Source organism: Solenopsis invicta, chromosome 13, assembly GCF_016802725.1.
Source record: "Solenopsis invicta isolate M01_SB chromosome 13, UNIL_Sinv_3.0, whole genome shotgun sequence".
Taxonomy (NCBI): Eukaryota; Metazoa; Arthropoda; class Insecta; order Hymenoptera; family Formicidae; genus Solenopsis; species Solenopsis invicta.
The window spans coordinates 570660-587825 of NC_052676.1; the positions used below are offsets into that span (position 1 = coordinate 570660).

A 17166-nucleotide genomic window follows, 5' to 3' on the forward strand; every position below is an offset into this window, starting at 1 on the left:
CCGGGAGCTTTTACTTCGGTCAGATAAGAGACGCGAAGGTACAAAAAAAAAAAAAAAAAAATTAATCACAAAGGGAGGGAAAGCATCCGCCCTTCTGTTCCATTTTCACGGCACATTTTTCTTGGATCACGCGCGGGCGTCTTGGAGAATCGACTCGAGTCAACTCGAGTCGACTCGAGCAACGTGGAATGCAGGCTATTGGTTCAATGCGATTTTTCACCAGACTTTCCGGTGAAAAATGGCGGATACCTTCTCCCACGGGTCTCTCTCATGGCAGTGTGATCTTGATAAAAATTTTTTTCCTAGCCCAATCTAATTTTTCGACATGTGTGTGAGTTTATAACATTTATTTCATAGTAGGATACAATGTATACACAGAGTATTTTTGATACAAACCAAAAGAAGATAAAGAAGATAAAAAGTTGCTCAAATCGAAAAATGAAGCTCTTTTCACGCAAGTTCGAGACACCCTATACGCCCTATATACCCTGGAGACATCTCTTTTACCCTCTTTTACCCTATATCGTTGATATTAGGATGGTGATGTTGGAAAAGTAATTAGTGTGGACGTCCGATTTTTCGCGAACACGTAAATGGATAGTCTCCAGAATAAGCCACAGGCTTTTTCAGGTCAAAGGACTCATTTCGCGTCATCTACGACGTGCTCGAGCACAGTCCTCACAATAAAAATGACTTCGCGGAAAGTCTCTAGCCGCTCTTTCCTGAGCTCGAATAGCTACACACGAGTGGCAAGCCATGTTCCTGGCGCGACACTTCATCTCCCGTCTTTTCTTTCTTCACGTACGAAACGATGAAAGCTCGCCCGGGATCTGACCCGTTCTAATTCGAGCTAACTCGGCAGCCAGCGCGCTTTCTTCATGCGCGGCTAAGTGAAGACTAATCGAACGTCGAGTGGTTACTCTCGAAAAAACCATTTGAGAGTATGGTCTCGATATTTGCTCAGAAACTAAAGAGTATCTTTGTTTTTCCAGTCATTTGCATTCGAACTTTTCACCTAAAAACGAGAACGAGGAATTAACATTGCATTGCTAATTCTTGCCACGTTAGAAAAGTTAATCTGTTGGATTAATACGATGACAACTAGAACTTTTCTTCCTGGGATTAATAATTGAATATTCGTTTCTCTCTTCGTATCGATTCTCAACTTTTCACTTTAGTTAATTACTTTACAATATAAATAATGTAATGTAGCGCAGAAAATTGCAGATTCAATATGAAATCCAACTCTGATATATTTATTGTAATACAATTTTATTTTGTATTTAAGCTCTTCATATTTCAATTTATAGAAATATAAAAATTAACGCTTGCAAATTTTATTATTACCATTTTGTGAAATTTATTTCTATTTCAGCAATAATTTAACGTTTAAAGCGTTCATCTTAAAGCGTTTATATTAAATATCGATAAACATACATGCCAGGTTAATGTAGTATTACTTACCAATTTCTAAATATTTTTGATGTACTGGATCATATTGTTCCCAGGACAAACTGCGAAATCGACTCTTTTCTCTACTAGCTGGTAAAAGAGTCTCGTTTCTCCCATGATGATCGATAATGTTTGGATTTCTGTAAATTTAAAATCATCTTTAGTTAATATTAATAAATAACTTTGCCTTTTTCTTTTTCTTTTTCTTTCTTATTCGTTTTATTCGGATAAAACATCTTTTCGCGAAATAGAGAAGCGGAATGTATTTTCCTCAAAATCGAAGTAACAAAATTCGATTGAGACGGAGAGAGAGAGAGAGAGAGAGAGAGAGAGAGAGAGAGAGAGAGAGAGAGATTCGAATCACGAACGTCACATAATTCAGAATTGATGCGGGTTATCAAACTCGCAAAGTTTGATATTTCCTCGAGTTGCGTATACCGTTATACTACAGGTGAAACTTGGGGGAGGGTCATCTTTGTTCGTGGTCTTTGCTGCGGCTAGGACTGTAACCCGTGAGCGACCATGATTATTTTGGCTAGGAAATAGAAGTAGTATGTACTCACGTAGTTGGTTTCACGTTATATTAACGGTAAATGGTAAATAGTAAATATTCAAGACCCTTTCAGCTCGAGAGAAGAGAGAAATACAGATAATGTCTACTATCTGTGTTCACTCTGTTACCTTGCTTAGAGATTAGTCTTTTAAAGGACTAAAAAAGGGCAGAAAAGTTTGTAATGACGAACAACTCGGTAAATTTTCGTTAATGTAGGCATAATAAATTGAACACGAAATCCTTTTGTAGACTGATACTGTACATTAATAATAATAAATTATTTTCAAAGTGAAAACATATTAATATATAAAGCTGCTGCAGTCTGACTCATCGCGCTGAGTAAATAAATGGTTTTGCAGAGATAACTTCAGAACGAAAAAAGAAATTGAGATGTTTTTTTTTTTAATTAAAAAACATTAAATGTTCTGCAGGATCAATTGCAATCAACTTTGTACTGTTATTTATTTACATTTAATAACAACAAAAAGCAAGCACTCTACTTGTTTGATTTTGTGTATTTTTTGTCGCCGATTTTACTAAATTTTATTTTATTCTAGTCCACTCTAGTGGAAAATTTCCGAAACGCGTGGAGTTTAGAATTCAGTTACATCTATTAATTAGATTACCTACAATTTTTGTAAAATCACTGTACTATGGGTCAGGCTGAGTTTCATAGGTTAATATTTTGTAAATAATTTTAAAAATATTTTTTTACCGCGTTAATATAGTATCAGCGGCTCACAAAAAGATTTTAATTTATTTCTATGTCTAACGAGTTAAAGTCTACTGAGTTTTTGCCATTATAAATCTTTTTACTCCCTTCCTTATTAAATAAAGCAAGATAATATTTAGTAATAAATAGTTGTCAATAAAACAATGTACATTAAAGATTTCTAATGGTGTCTAGCGTTCTTGTCTCAGAATCAATAACTTTTGTTTTTCAACAAAAAAAACGTTTGAATCGTTTCTTCATTGCTAAGTGCATTAAATAATTTAATAGCAAAATAAGTATCTAATTCGATACTCTTTAAAATTTCATACACAAAAATCTTTAAATAATCGCACAATAATAGCATCACTGAGTAAGATTATATAAAGCGTAGTATTGTGTTGAACAGAAAAGAATGGAAATTTAACAAAAGAGACCACTTGAAACCATCACTGAATTCAATCTGCCGTTCCATTTAAAATCTATAGAAGAATATTTGATGAGATAATAAAGTTTTCACGCTGCTACAATGTAAAATCATCTATTCAAGAAACGCCGAATAGTTAGTTGAGTGTAAGGTCTCCATTAGATACGACGTAATACCTCGTAATTTGATATTGCATGGAGGAAATGCTATTCATACGAAAACCACACATGGAGGCTATGTCTTGAAACATCGAGGAAGACTGTAAACTACCACACGTCGTAATATATTATAGTAGTATTGGAGCAACATCATTTATTAACGTTGCCAGAATGATTTAATTGACAATAGCGAATCGTGATTTACAATATGGCTCCGGAAAGTTCATCATTTCGAAAATTCATGGCGATAATGGTTGCGTCATAGTGGCGTATCTGTGCGCGTGCGTTGCGTAATTTGTGGCGATTTATGAGCATACTGGGATAAATACCAAAATCGCGGATCCTTGATATCGCGATATTCGAAAGCATATCGTTCGATCGGTTGAATTACACGGATAATTACGAGCAAAGTTGGTCGCAAGCCAGATGTAAATCACGCGAGAGAACGCGAGAACGCGGGCTTTTCGCTGAAATGGAAATTTGCGTGTGAAATAAGGCTGTTATTTTAGTTATAGCAATATCGTCCGTCATGTGGGCTCGCTCAAAAAAACATTTTATTTTGGTAAAAAACAGTCCACTGCCGAATACCCGCCGTATATTAAAATCAACTGAAAAGTTTATATTGCTATTCTTTCACGTGTAGCAAGCGATCTAAATTTTTACAGGTGCTTGAATTTTTATTGCTTGATATAACCATCTTTGGATGTATACCGTTAGAATTATGTAATATTTTTATTTTTATTTATTTTATATACGCTTCTCTTCAAGAGATATTTTGCAAGCAACATTTCATAATTAATTTTTCTTCCACATTTTGTAATGTTTTTAATCCATATCTTATTACAATTTTAAATTATTTTATTTTTCAAGTAATTTATAAGCATTAATATTTAAATTGTAAGATTATTTTTATAACATTTTTTTGTAACAAATAAATAAATAAATAATTAATTTATAGATTTTACGTGTATTGCTGCAAGCTCTATTAGCAGCTTATATATCATTAAACATAGAAGCCTGATGTAATCGCTTGTAATCGTTTGAGACTTAAGAGCTTATCTTCATTAAATTTTCTGATTTCATGTTATAAAACTTTACAGTTTTATATTTGGAGATGGCATAAATTGTGCATTATTTTTATCGAAAATTACACTGTCCTTACAGAGAGGAAAATCAATGAAGGAACTACATTACAGTGCAGAAATTGCTATCTGGCCAATTAATGATAGCAACTGCGAATCAGTTAAACGAAAGGAAGGTCTCTCGAGTATTCGCAAAGCGAAGACTGCGAGTTTTTCTTCTCGAGATGGGATACTTTAGTTTCCGATACGATTAAGACTAATTATTTATTACAAGTTTTCGTTTTCGTCTACAAGCAGATCTATCCAGCAAACAGGAATCTAAAGGATCGAACCATCAATTAAATTTTGCAAAGCAAGAGAAATTATTCGATGTGCAATAAAATGTTATAATTAAAAGCAATGGAAATAGCAACGTTATAAAGTCAAACGATTATTAATGTTGTAGAAATAATCGAAAGCAAACGTTCTCGTAAAGTATAAAACTAGGAACGAAAAAATGGTAGGTGGGAAATTTGTTTCTTCGATCGCGCATCGTTCAAAGTTAGTACACGGCTATAACGTGAATGTGTTCGCATACGTCCGCTGCGAATGCACTCGTGATGGAACACGCCGAGACGGTTGGATAACGTATATCTATGTAGATTGTGTAGCAATGGGGGCAACAATAATCTATAATGCACAGCACTCTGCAGAGTGTGCATGTCTCCATGGTGCCACGCAACGCGACGAAACCGCTCCGATAATGAATCCTCGGAGCAATTTCCTCACGTGGGACATGCATTGCATTTTAATACTTTTAACGATTTTAATATTATTCCTGAACATTCCTATAAAATTTAGAAGAAAGATTACAATATTAATTATATATTAAAATATTAAAATTACAAATTATTTTTGCTATTTGATTTATCTTATCGCAATGTGGTCTAGCAATACACTCGGTTGAAATTGACATTTTAATTAATTTACATCTCTTAAAAGAAGAAAAACAATTATTTAGTTTCGAACTAAAAATTTTAATAAATAAAAATTTCACAATTAGAAATATATGTACATACATATATTTTGTTATGGTGAAATTTAATGAATATACCAACTACATTTGCTGTAAATATTTAAATTAAAGTATATTTGCGTCACCTTTACATTGAAAAGTATTACGTTATACATTATTAAGAAATATTACGCTGTAAACATTCTTGACGAAAAATATTACGCCACTGTATCGTCCTTTGATTTTTCTTGTTTTAAGCCGTCATGATTTATGACGTTATAGTCCATACAGTTTGCTATCCTGCTCGTATAAATTCAATGAATTATGTAATGTCGGTTACCCGTTTCTCTGAAAACGCATCGTCGACGATACATAAATTATTACATGCGACCATTGTACGGGTATATAAAATATGCGCCATATCACTGATGTATTACTGTAAAGGGATCTCTATCAGTTAATATATCATTATAACTTTAATTAAATTATCCTCCAAGTACGCTACTATGCAACTCGCAAATTAACGATTAACGATGATTGTCCTTGTGTAATCTAAACGCAAGGTATGGAAAAAATATCAATGTTGTAAATTCATGCGTTATTCCATATAAAAGTAATTGTTTTTAAATTGAACATAATTTTTTTGTAGTTTCTTATCAAAATCAAACAAGTCAATTTTTGTAAATCTGTTTGCATACCTATTACATGTTTAGAGAAAATTATCAAAGAGAAATAAAAGAATGTTTTTGTTGAGAGCAACTTGTAAAATTTTGTAGATAGTAGGAGAAAAATTTATTGCTTCATATTTTAAGTGATATTTTTTTTTACTTTTTATTACTATTAATAATGTCATAAAAAAGGTAAATGTAAAGTATGGGATAAATAAATAGATGATAAATATCTATTAGAGGATATTGAATAGGGTTACAGGATTATAGGATAAATAAGTCGATAATAAATATCAATTCAGATATTTATTGCACAAGAACCAAATAAGTTTCCAAATGTATTTTACTTTTATTTAACTGGATCCTTAAAATATTAACTGAAGCTTACTTTTGTTTTTATATTTATTATATATCCAGAGAAAAATTATCATATTTATACAATAAACGGTTTGAAGATGAGAAGGTTTTTATTTCCTGAAAATTTAACTTTTTGGCTTTATATGACTTTTGTAAGAAATCTTTTAAATTAATTTGATAAATTGTCTAACAAAGTAGCGAAATGTAATTTCTGACAAAAAATTTCCTATGTATCGTTAAAAAGTTTTAGTCACGAATGTTATCATTTTTTACAAAAATATGAATACAGATAAGTAAATGACTCTGAATTAAGTAAACTAGCTTTACGTCTCGCAGTTTTTCTTTTCCAAATAAAATTCGTATCTAAACTTTATTTTATTTAAGGCTATAATTAGAGCTCGTTACTTTCATATATCTGCCAAGTTTGTGAAGGAACAAGCTGTTCCGTTTGAATGATGAAAGACGCCAGACACAACAGCTGGTTATGCCGATGAAGCCAATTACGGGCATCGTGGTCATGTATGGACCTATAGACAATCTCCGCTCGGGAGATCGATCACTAATGGGCGCGACTGCCAGTTAGCATGCATCATCGGCGATTTAAGTGAAACCGACTCCGATCAATGGCACTCCCTCCCTCCTACCCTTCTCTCTCTCTCTCTCTCTCTCTCTCTCTCGCTCTCTGTCTATCAATTTAAAGCTCGATTTCGCTTTAATCCCCTTACGTAAAGTCGCTTGGAAAAATGCCGACTAACGCGGGATCTATGCTAGCTCAGTGGACCTTGATGTCACACCTGGCCGAGCCGACATTCACCACAGACATTGACCTGTCTGTGTGTGATAACGTGTACACCGTGGAATGGAGTAGAAATACAACGCGTATGATACATGATATAGAAAAGAACGTTGAACAAAAAAAATAAAGAATGATACGCAAACTACACAGAAATATAAGAAAAACATATTTTGTTAACAATTATACATAATTGTATAGTTGGAAATATATTAAACCTCCTTAATTTTATACTTTTAATGATATTTTGCTATACATAAATGAAGCTTTTCACGAATAGTAATTATTTTTGCATTGCATTTTATTATCTTAGCGATTGGTAATAGGATTCCTTGATATTACACATAAAACCATATTAATGTTATTTGGTGATTACTTCTTGTTAACGTTCCAGAGTTAATGCGGATGTTCGCTGGGGATTCATAATCAAATAATGAAAATTTCGTTCGGTATTCAACGTAATGAAATTTCACTGTGAAATTATACCTTCGATATTACGCACGGACTTTTCTGCGTAGAAGCGAATGAAACTACTTGCACTATCGTCGTTACACGTAGAATGGCGCTGTATCGGTAATTGCAAAAGACAGTACATCATTATTGTACTGTGCGGAGCAGGCACTCTGCCTCTCCCACACATTTCTCCTATAAGTCGTTAACACATTTCTTGGTTCTTGGTTCTTGGTTCTTGGTTCGCGGCGCTGCAGAATTTCCTGCTGATACTTGCGAAAAAGCTTCATATTCGAGCTTAGCATACCTTTTAGAATGTACGATGTAAAGGTAGGCAAGGGGAGAGAAAGTAAAATAGCCTCTTTTCCGTATGTCTCTATACAGAAATCTAGCACAGTGGCATTTTATTTTTTTACATTATAATTTTAAATTGAGTCACTATTCGAACTATTATACACTGAAACATATCTTGGATTTTTTGTGAATAATACATTAATGAAAATCGTTTCAATATTTATGCGATAAAGGATAAACATGAATGATACTCCACTATTTCACAATTAGACAGACATTATTTAAAAAGCAATTTGTATTAAAAAAAAATAAATTTGAGGCATGTAATTTATACATGTCTCGCGGCAAATCAAATATAAAAATAATTAAAGGTAGATCGAGGCAAAATTTTATTCATCGAAATTCGAAATTGCGTTGAAAAAATGAGTCAGCTAGCCATTGTCATCACGTGGAAGCGACTTTCTTTTTAACGTATCAGGATTCAACTGGCGCGCGGCACGACCGCTTTAATTGGACCTTCCCATGAAATTAATGAATGCAGACGGCAGACGACTTTGACGCCGAATTCTGCCAAAAGAATTGTATGTTGCGTGCCGCGAAGCAACTTTCTCTCACTACCCTTTCCGTCAAACAACCCAAGCTCGCCAACCCCGCTTATTCGTCGTTGTTTCGTCCTTCTTCCGTCGGCGCACAATAATTATGGCAGTCGTGTGCATCGCGCTCGCCGTGTCATCCCATCTCCTCTCTGCACTACCCCTCTTCCGAGTTCCGGAACATAGGGGCTGGCTCGTGGTCGGTGGAAGATAGGTGGTGGTAAGGGGTGGGTTTTAGTCCGGGAGAATATTAAAGTTTGCTCATTAACCGCTGATGCATTGCCCTGTCGGCTCACCCTTTCCATTCCCTCCCCTTCTTTCCGTCCCGTCTTCTTCTGCGTTCTCGTTACGACGATACGAAAGTAGTCTCGTATTAACGCGGATAAAAAATGTACCGTTCAGTACAGCCACCTCTATTATTAATCATCATCTCAGCTTCGAGACGTGCCCCCGCGAGAACATTGGTTTAGTAGATCGTGATCCTGACTAAAGGAAATTTATTATCAGCAAAATTGTGCATTGCACTGTTGTACAGTACTTTCTCAAAACTATTTACATTATTGCATAACGGAATAACTCAACATTTTAAACGTTTGTTTTGTATTTAAATCAGACGTTTCTATATAAATCGTCTGTTTTCAAAATTAAATTTCTATTGTTCTTTGTTCCCGTTTTCCAAGTGCAATCGTGTCTCTTTTTAGTTTCAATACAGTAGAGCTTCTCATATAATAGGGAGACAAAATTGTTCGAATAAAGAAATTTTTGGATAACAGAATAAACATATTTTTATATTAAATTTTATTTATCCAGACAGAAACTTGAATTTTTAACAAAAAGGATTTCATATATTCAAAAAACTCAAGTTTTTTACGTAAAGAAAAGAAAATTAATTTCACAATATGTTTTAACATTTGGATAGTAAAACGTTCGGATATTAAATATTCGGATAATGGAATTTTGGATATGGGAGGCTCTACTGTATCTGAATACTTAATATCCGAATATTATAACATATTGTGAAATTAATTTTGTTTTTTTTACGTTTTAGAATTTAAGTTTTTTTTTTCAATATATAAATTCCTTTTTGTTAAAAATTGAAGTTTCTGTTTGAATAAATAAAATTTAATATAAAAATGTGTTCTATTATCCGAAAATTCTCTTATCCGAACAATTTTGTCTCGGATATGGAAAGCTTCTAGCGACTGTACTACAAGTCGAATAAGTTAATGTTAAAAAAAATTAAATAAAATTTTTTTCAAGTTTTTGCTTTTGGTTAGATTATCTTTAATCACGTGTACATTGGAAACCTCGAAACGCGTAAACGAGCCATCCCAGGTATCCTACGGCACCTCGATACCACAGTTCAAAGCCAGCGCTCATCACTCTTCATCGTTCCCTTTGTCATTGAGACAGAAATGAAAGCCGTTGCTGTGGTAACCATTTTAACGTGTCTCCGAAACCACTAATAGCAATTTACCCAACGTGCATATCCAGGTAGTACGTAATTAAGCTCTGCCTCTTCCCACGCCCCTTGGAACCATCCCCCTCTCCCTCAACTCCTATACGAGACACGAGCAGGTTTTGCGGTTGCGAAGCGCGCGCGCGACACGGCAAGGGGGGAGAGAGAGCATTAGCGGCATCATGGACCATGCTCTCTCCCCGGAATGCCGTAGCGAGTCGTTATAACGCTCTTCCTTCCTCGGAGGAACCACAATGCTTCCTGCGAATTTCCAAATCCATCTGGATTACAGCCTCGAGCAACGCTTCACGGCGGAATTTACAGTGAGTCATCGTCGAAGGCTCATCGACGTTACAACAAAAGAGATAAACGTACATGTAGACAAACGAGATATTGCATATATTTGCGAACGTACAGACCCCAATCTAGGTGATAAAGACTAATAATCATATATTATAATGTGCCATGTTTCGTGTAACTCTTCTGCTCTTTTTAAAAGATACATGATAAACGATAAGAAATCCTATTTCAAAACTGCAAACATTTTATCATGGCGCGATGAAAAATTGAAAATTAAAATAGTACTTTTTACAGTAGTACTTCAAGTCGATGAAGTAGAGCAATCACATTTTGATCTCCATTATTACACAGTGAAATATATTTATCTAACTCTTTCGTTAAATTTCCAATAAATAGTTTGTATTTCTGAAATCTGTATACACGCATTCTCCAATTTAGAGTCCAAGTCGATTGTTACCATTCTTGCTACAAAGCTGTATTAACGAGTATACGGTGTAATTACCACTTTGTTCATTCGTATAAACTGAGTTTGAAAACGAGAAACGTGCCACGAAATAACAGGAACTTTTAAGGACCCACCAATCCGATGAAGCGCGCGTTGAATCAGGGTTAAAAGTTTCGGCCGACTGTGGCGTAATTAACAACGTTTAGAGATCCCAAGAACTTGTTGATAGGGTCGAAAGTTTGTCCCGGCCAATTATTTGCAATCTAAACAACGAACGCGAAGCGCATTATAAGTTGCGCAGCGCCACTGCTAATTCATTGCGTGCCAACAACCGCAAAATATTCAGTGATTTTAACTCCTATGTCGACACGGAACAGATTACTGTAGATATTAGTTTCGACGTGCATAAAACCATTCATGAAACTCTAAGATTCAAAGACCTGATAGTTTTCAAAACATTGCAATTCATGTAAACTTTTCAGATTAAAAGTAGAATGAGTTTGTAATTGATAGTCCACTTTGGAAACTTTATTTATGTGACAAGTTACAGGCTTGACAAGTTACAGGCATAGACTCATTCACTTAGGTATTATTTTTGCACTTATTAATTAAAAATCCAAAATATATACATAATGACGAATTTTATGTCATATACTTGAGAAAATGTCCGTCATATTTTATGTGTGGAATGCGAATTACATATACCATATAATATACAATGTTTCAGAATTATAAGGTTCTGCGATTTTCTTATCGTCGTGTTGAATTCTATTTTTGTTGCAGTATTCCGTTAATCTTACGTCACATATAGTGATTCACTTTCTTTTCTCTCTCGTCTTTTTTTATCATTTTACAATTTTTCCATTATTTCCTCCCTCGTGTACATTGAAAGAGAGAGGAAGAGGGGAAAGAGAGAAAGTCTAACTCCCAATCTTACCTGTTGCAATGTGAGCAAAACATGGCGATAAGGAATTTTGACATATATTGGAATACAAAAGAATACATGTAGTGAAATGTATCGTTGACAGATTAAACATAACAGATTTTTTATCCTTTTCAAAGCTTTTAAAATCTTTTTATCACATTTAACGTATAAAAATACATAAAATATATTAGATTGAAAAAAAGATTTGTTATTAATTGTACCATTAAATTTTTAATTTTAATTTTACAAGCTTTGAAAGTTAAGTTTTCATGAAATTATTTAAATACTGAATATTCATAAAAATTCAGGATAATGGAAAAATGTTCATTCTTGAAAATTTTTACTAAAAACATAATACTGACATAAAAATAACATAAAGGTAGGTAGGGTTTAACAGATTTTTCGCAAATTATTGTTTAACCAGTTCTAATAAAAAAAAAAAAAAAAAAAAAAGAAGAAGAAGAAGAAGAAGAGTTTTTCACATCGCATGATAGAAGATATAGCTTATATTTTTATCCATTCTTCTTGCTTTCATAGTTAGGACGCAAACAGGTAAAGAAAGCAATGAGCGGGATGGTTAGTTATGCATATATGAATCTTGAGTTCTCTCTTTCTTGGGTGCTCAAGGGGGATTAGAATGCATGAACGTTGCAATGGAAGCTTTAGCTGTAGACCAGAGGGCATTAAGGGTAGCTTCGACGGCGCGTTACCGCGTATGTCTGCATTATGTGGAGTTTGCCCGTGGATTACGACAGTAAAGTACGGTGGTGATGCAATTTAGGGGGTGGGAATAAAGGCGAGGGGAGCGAGAATCGGCCAATGTTTGCGATTGCCACATTCGCGGTTATTGGACGGTCGTGCTGTTTAGTCCTCGATGATTATGCTAAATTATTGTTTACATTCCGCATTATATTCATCTATTTACAGTCGGCTGTACAAGCCGATAGTTACGAATGTGTTACACCTGTTTTAATTACTCAGAAGAACTGAAATATATTAATATGCACCATTAATTAATCCAAAATACTGGCGTACGTTTGAATTTTCGCTATTTTTGCATGTGGCTTTTTACTAGACACAATGTCACGCAACGCAAAGAAAAAGTTTAACACGATATTACTTAAATTATTATAAATAATAAATTTCTAATAAAATGATACACGTATAATTATCATGAAAAGTAACTGTATTTGTTAACTGTATTTGAGGCGCATTGAGGCGCTTTCTTTATTCCTGAATACTGAAACTGACTGTATTATGTATCGACGCGTTAATCATTGGCTTCCGGCAATACCGATTAAACCTCAAAGTCATTCCAAAAGATAGATACCGGTGTAGGATGCGAGTTAGGTGAGCAGAAGGGATAATCCCGTGGAGTTAGTGTCAGTCAAGCCTGAATTACGACGTGTGATGGTATGGACGGCTCTATTTGCTGTAAAATTATGATAAACTGCGCTTCGCTGGCCGATAATAAATACGTGATCGATGGCCGTTGTTATTTCCAAATCGCGCCATTACATGACAGAACATTGGTGGAAAATTTTAAAGCAATAAACACATTGTGAATAGAATTGCTGTATCTATCTCACGAGAAATCAGCGAAATTTTTGTGTTGCACATTTTAATTACATATAATTAAAAAAAAAAAATGAGAATATTAGGAAATAAATATAAGAAAGGAGGAAATTGATAGAACCACATTTCGAAAACTTACAGAAACGTTGAAAGAAATTGATGCTTTTAGAATCTTAAACAATTCAACATTTTCAAAATTTAAAAAAATTTTGTTAATCTTCCGTTAGTCGAAATAGTTGGCAAGTGAATATCCTTGCTTGGGAAAAACAGATAATCAGCGCAGTTGATTCAACTATCTAATAGCTCCAGACATTACACACCCGACACTAATTGCGAAGTGCGAAATATCGATTGCAGTTTACGCGGCTGTTATGGACAGGTAGTACTGGCAGCGATATCTATCAGATCATCTCGAAGTAGATTTACGGCATTTAATCACTCGAGTTTAATCGTGATTACCGCACAGGATTACGTCACAGGATTACGCACAGAATTATATCGACGTGTCGTGAGTGTTTTTAGTGCCAATCCAACATGTCGTGTGTTCAACTGGTGTTAAAGCGAACATGACGGTAGGTAGAAAGATAGAAAACTAAACGACCAACTAATCTAAACTACATTTGTATAAGGTTTACAAGTTTGTCAGTACGGTGCCATTTTGGAATATTTTAAAAGTTATAATTTGATAAATCACGTGCACGAGGAAAATTTTTCTAAATTATAACTATGTATTACAACTATCAGTGCCATTATTCTGCACCGAAATAATGAAGTTTAAGTGCACGGTCAACATTGCAGACAATTAAAATTGATCTCGGGTCATATTATAGATAATTATATTTTTCCCGACTATGCGAAACTTGCTTTAGTTAGTTAAATAACAGTAGGAATTGGGTTCGATTTCGCTCATTTATCATCGATAATTAGCGATACTTGGCAATAATATATTTTTGCGTTAATTATCACAAAATTTGCTCGTGTGAATGCCCTCGTCCGGATCAATATATATATACTCGCACTGCTAAAAGTTGTTCGCACGTATACGAGTTTTGCAATTTCGTTGCATTACTCGTGTATGATTAAATTCTTGATGGGACCAGCATTTGCAGAGCGACACACCCTTCTAAGGACTCCCTGTAGGTCCGTGGACGAGGCGGATAGAGCAATCGTTTCGCCATTGTGTGCGCGGGCAACTCCTCACCAATAATGGAAATGGAGAGGGTATTCGAGTAGAGATTGCGCCCGGTGGTAGATTGGTCTGACATCGTACAAAGCTCCGTAAAGAGACAACGCGATGCCTCTATATAGATTGCGATCCGCTTTTTTTCTCCGTGTAGAGAACGTCCCCGTCCTTTCAAAGCGAAACGCCTTGATTCTTCAAAGTTGCTCCATCTGCGCTCCATCTGCGCTCCATCTGAGTCATTGAATCTTCAAATTTCTAAATTCTTTGTAATTAGATTTCTATTTTACTAAAATTTTCAATTTTTAGATTTCGTTAACTCTTGATTATTTGGATCACAGTAAATTAATGTCGGATAAAATATTTTAAACTTTGGGGTAAAAAGTTTTCAGTTCATTTTTTATTACTCGAGATCATAGATTCTTAGTCTGTGGTGAATTGCTGCTTGTGGTAGAAAAACTAGTCACACGTGACAGAAAGTAACTTTATCGTTTCGGGAAATGCAATTTCGGGAAAAGACCGCTGTTCGTGGTGACGTTCGGTAAACTAACAACGTTGCAATCGGCTCTTTCGCGCTGGACGTTTCTCTATTAGTTTGTTTGAAAGTCCTTTCCTACAAAAACCCACTGGGAGACATTTTGTTCCGCAAAACGTGTTATGTCCGGAGAAACGTCAAACTTTACACGAAATCTAGAAACTTTTTCTCTTTCCTGAAGAATAGAGGGATCATCGATATATTAAAAACTTGACAGCCTATAAGACTGTTGTGCAATTTAGTTCTAATTACTTACTAAATAAAATAAAGAATTGTAGAAACGATCTTAACGTAGTATCAAGTGTATTTCAAGTAAATTTTAATTTAAAGTTAAAAGAGAGTTATTAAAAAAGCGCAGGAAGATAAGTGTTTGATAAAATATTTATTTTCGCTTTATTTTCGTAAACGCAACGTCGAATCACATTTTTCAAAAGTTCATAAAATTAATAATTGTCATCGGTACATTTTGCGAATTCTGCTCGATATTGTCCATATCTGTGAAGAAAAATGACAATCATTTGTCTTTTGAGGATTCAGTCGTGACATCGAACGAGAGAAACGGCGATAACGCGTAAAATTGGGAATCATTTTGCAAGCGTTTTCTCTGACGCTTGCAAATTTGCTTTTTACGCTCACGCATACGTGCATGTACACCCGGCGCCATCACTTCAGCGGCCGATAAAATGTGTGATGGAACGCGGTTCCGAAGTGGAAACGGGTTTTTAATGTTTATTTTGAATCACATTTGCCGCGTTCATCAGCCGAAATGAGCATTTGAGCGATGATTTATAATCCGAGTCGACGCTCGGACGAAATCACCGTCTCGTTTTCATTGCCCGCGCATTTTTTCAAACCGCAGAAGGTCATCCTTCTCTTCCCTCGTCATTATTTAACGTTTTAATAGCAAAACGGCGGAAAATGTTTAACCGTTTCGAGATTCACTCACGTGCGTGCGTTTAATTACCGTAGATATTTACAATCTTTTGTTTCGTGTAATTTTTGTTGGCAAAATTTAATTGTGCTTTTTTCCTTCTTTTTTTTTTTTTTTTTTTTTTACTTACATACGTAAACGTGACACGTGGAAACCGCCGCCGCATTTATCCGACAGGAAGATTCAGCAACGTGCTATGGTTAAATCACATATATCGTTTCTATGGATTTGCCAACATCCGTCGACTTAGTTGTAACTACGAACTAAACTACGAATTCTGAGACGTCACGTATTAACCAATCGGATCGGTTGGTGGTGTCAACGCTTCTCCGCTGTCATGTATAATACAATGCGAGTAATTTTGAGCTCGAGTTCAGACGCGGTCACGTACACACAGGAATTACGTGAGACAAACTACGTTGCGCCGTGCGTGATCGCGCAGAGGGTGTGTTCGCGCGTTGACGTTTATACGGAATGTCCCAGCAAGGTGTTAGCTGGTAATATATAACGGAGAATTTTGTATTATTATATTTCTACTTTGACTTATATCCATATTGTCTCATATTGATAAGATAACGGTGTAAAAATGAAGAAATAGAGTACCGTTTACATTTTATGGGCACAATTATCCAACTTCAATATATTTATAGCACTATAATTATATAATATATGCAAAAGTAGAATACATTTTTACGACTCAACTTTATAAAATGTTAGAGGAAAGTCGCCAATACTGACATGGGTGTTAAAGCGCAGTATTGATCTGCTAATTAAAAAAGTAAAAAGTCATAATTTATACGTTAATGATTTTTGTCTAGATAAAATATACTAAAAACAAATTCTTTAAAAGCAAGAATAAAATATGCATGATTTCTTTGTATAAATTGCACAGTTTACATAATAGTGAACATATCAGTGACAATGAGGCTTTTTTATCAGATGTTTCGTCAGACGCAGATTTTTGATTATTTGACAAAAAAAAATTAATTATTATATTATTCGAAATAATATAAAAACTATTATATCGTCCAATGGAGAACACTTTTCAGTTTATATTTAAACTTTAAAAATTTTATTTTTAATTCTTGTTTAAAAACATGTAATCCAAAAACAAAGTGGTATGTCAGTATTGGTGAATTCTTTTTATATTATAATTTTTACTTCTATTTTGACCCAATGTATTTTAATAATGTATATATTTTTCGTACATTTTGTGTGCGTCAAATGCACGAGCAAGTTTCAAGTAAAAACCTTCATAGATACGTTCGATACGTAGCATGCATATA

At 34.6% G+C, this 17166-nt stretch overlaps 1 protein-coding gene and 1 long non-coding RNA gene across 5 annotated transcripts in view; one reads left to right on the plus strand and one right to left on the minus strand.

Moving 5' to 3' along the window:
- LOC120359389 overlaps positions 1–17166 on the plus strand; it is a 197216-nt gene that overhangs the window by 90714 nt on the left and 89336 nt on the right. The gene's annotated exons all lie outside the window — the stretch shown is intronic.
- The window catches only part of LOC105199582 (neuroligin-4, Y-linked), a 203649-nt gene that overhangs the window by 33362 nt on the left and 153121 nt on the right, over positions 1–17166 (minus strand). For all 4 annotated transcript variants that reach the window (XM_039456699.1, XM_026137036.2, XM_039456698.1 and 1 more), the window contains one exon: positions 1465–1592. In XM_039456699.1, the coding sequence (XP_039312633.1) occupies positions 1465–1592 (128 nt within the window). The remainder of the gene's footprint in view (positions 1–1464; positions 1593–17166) is intronic.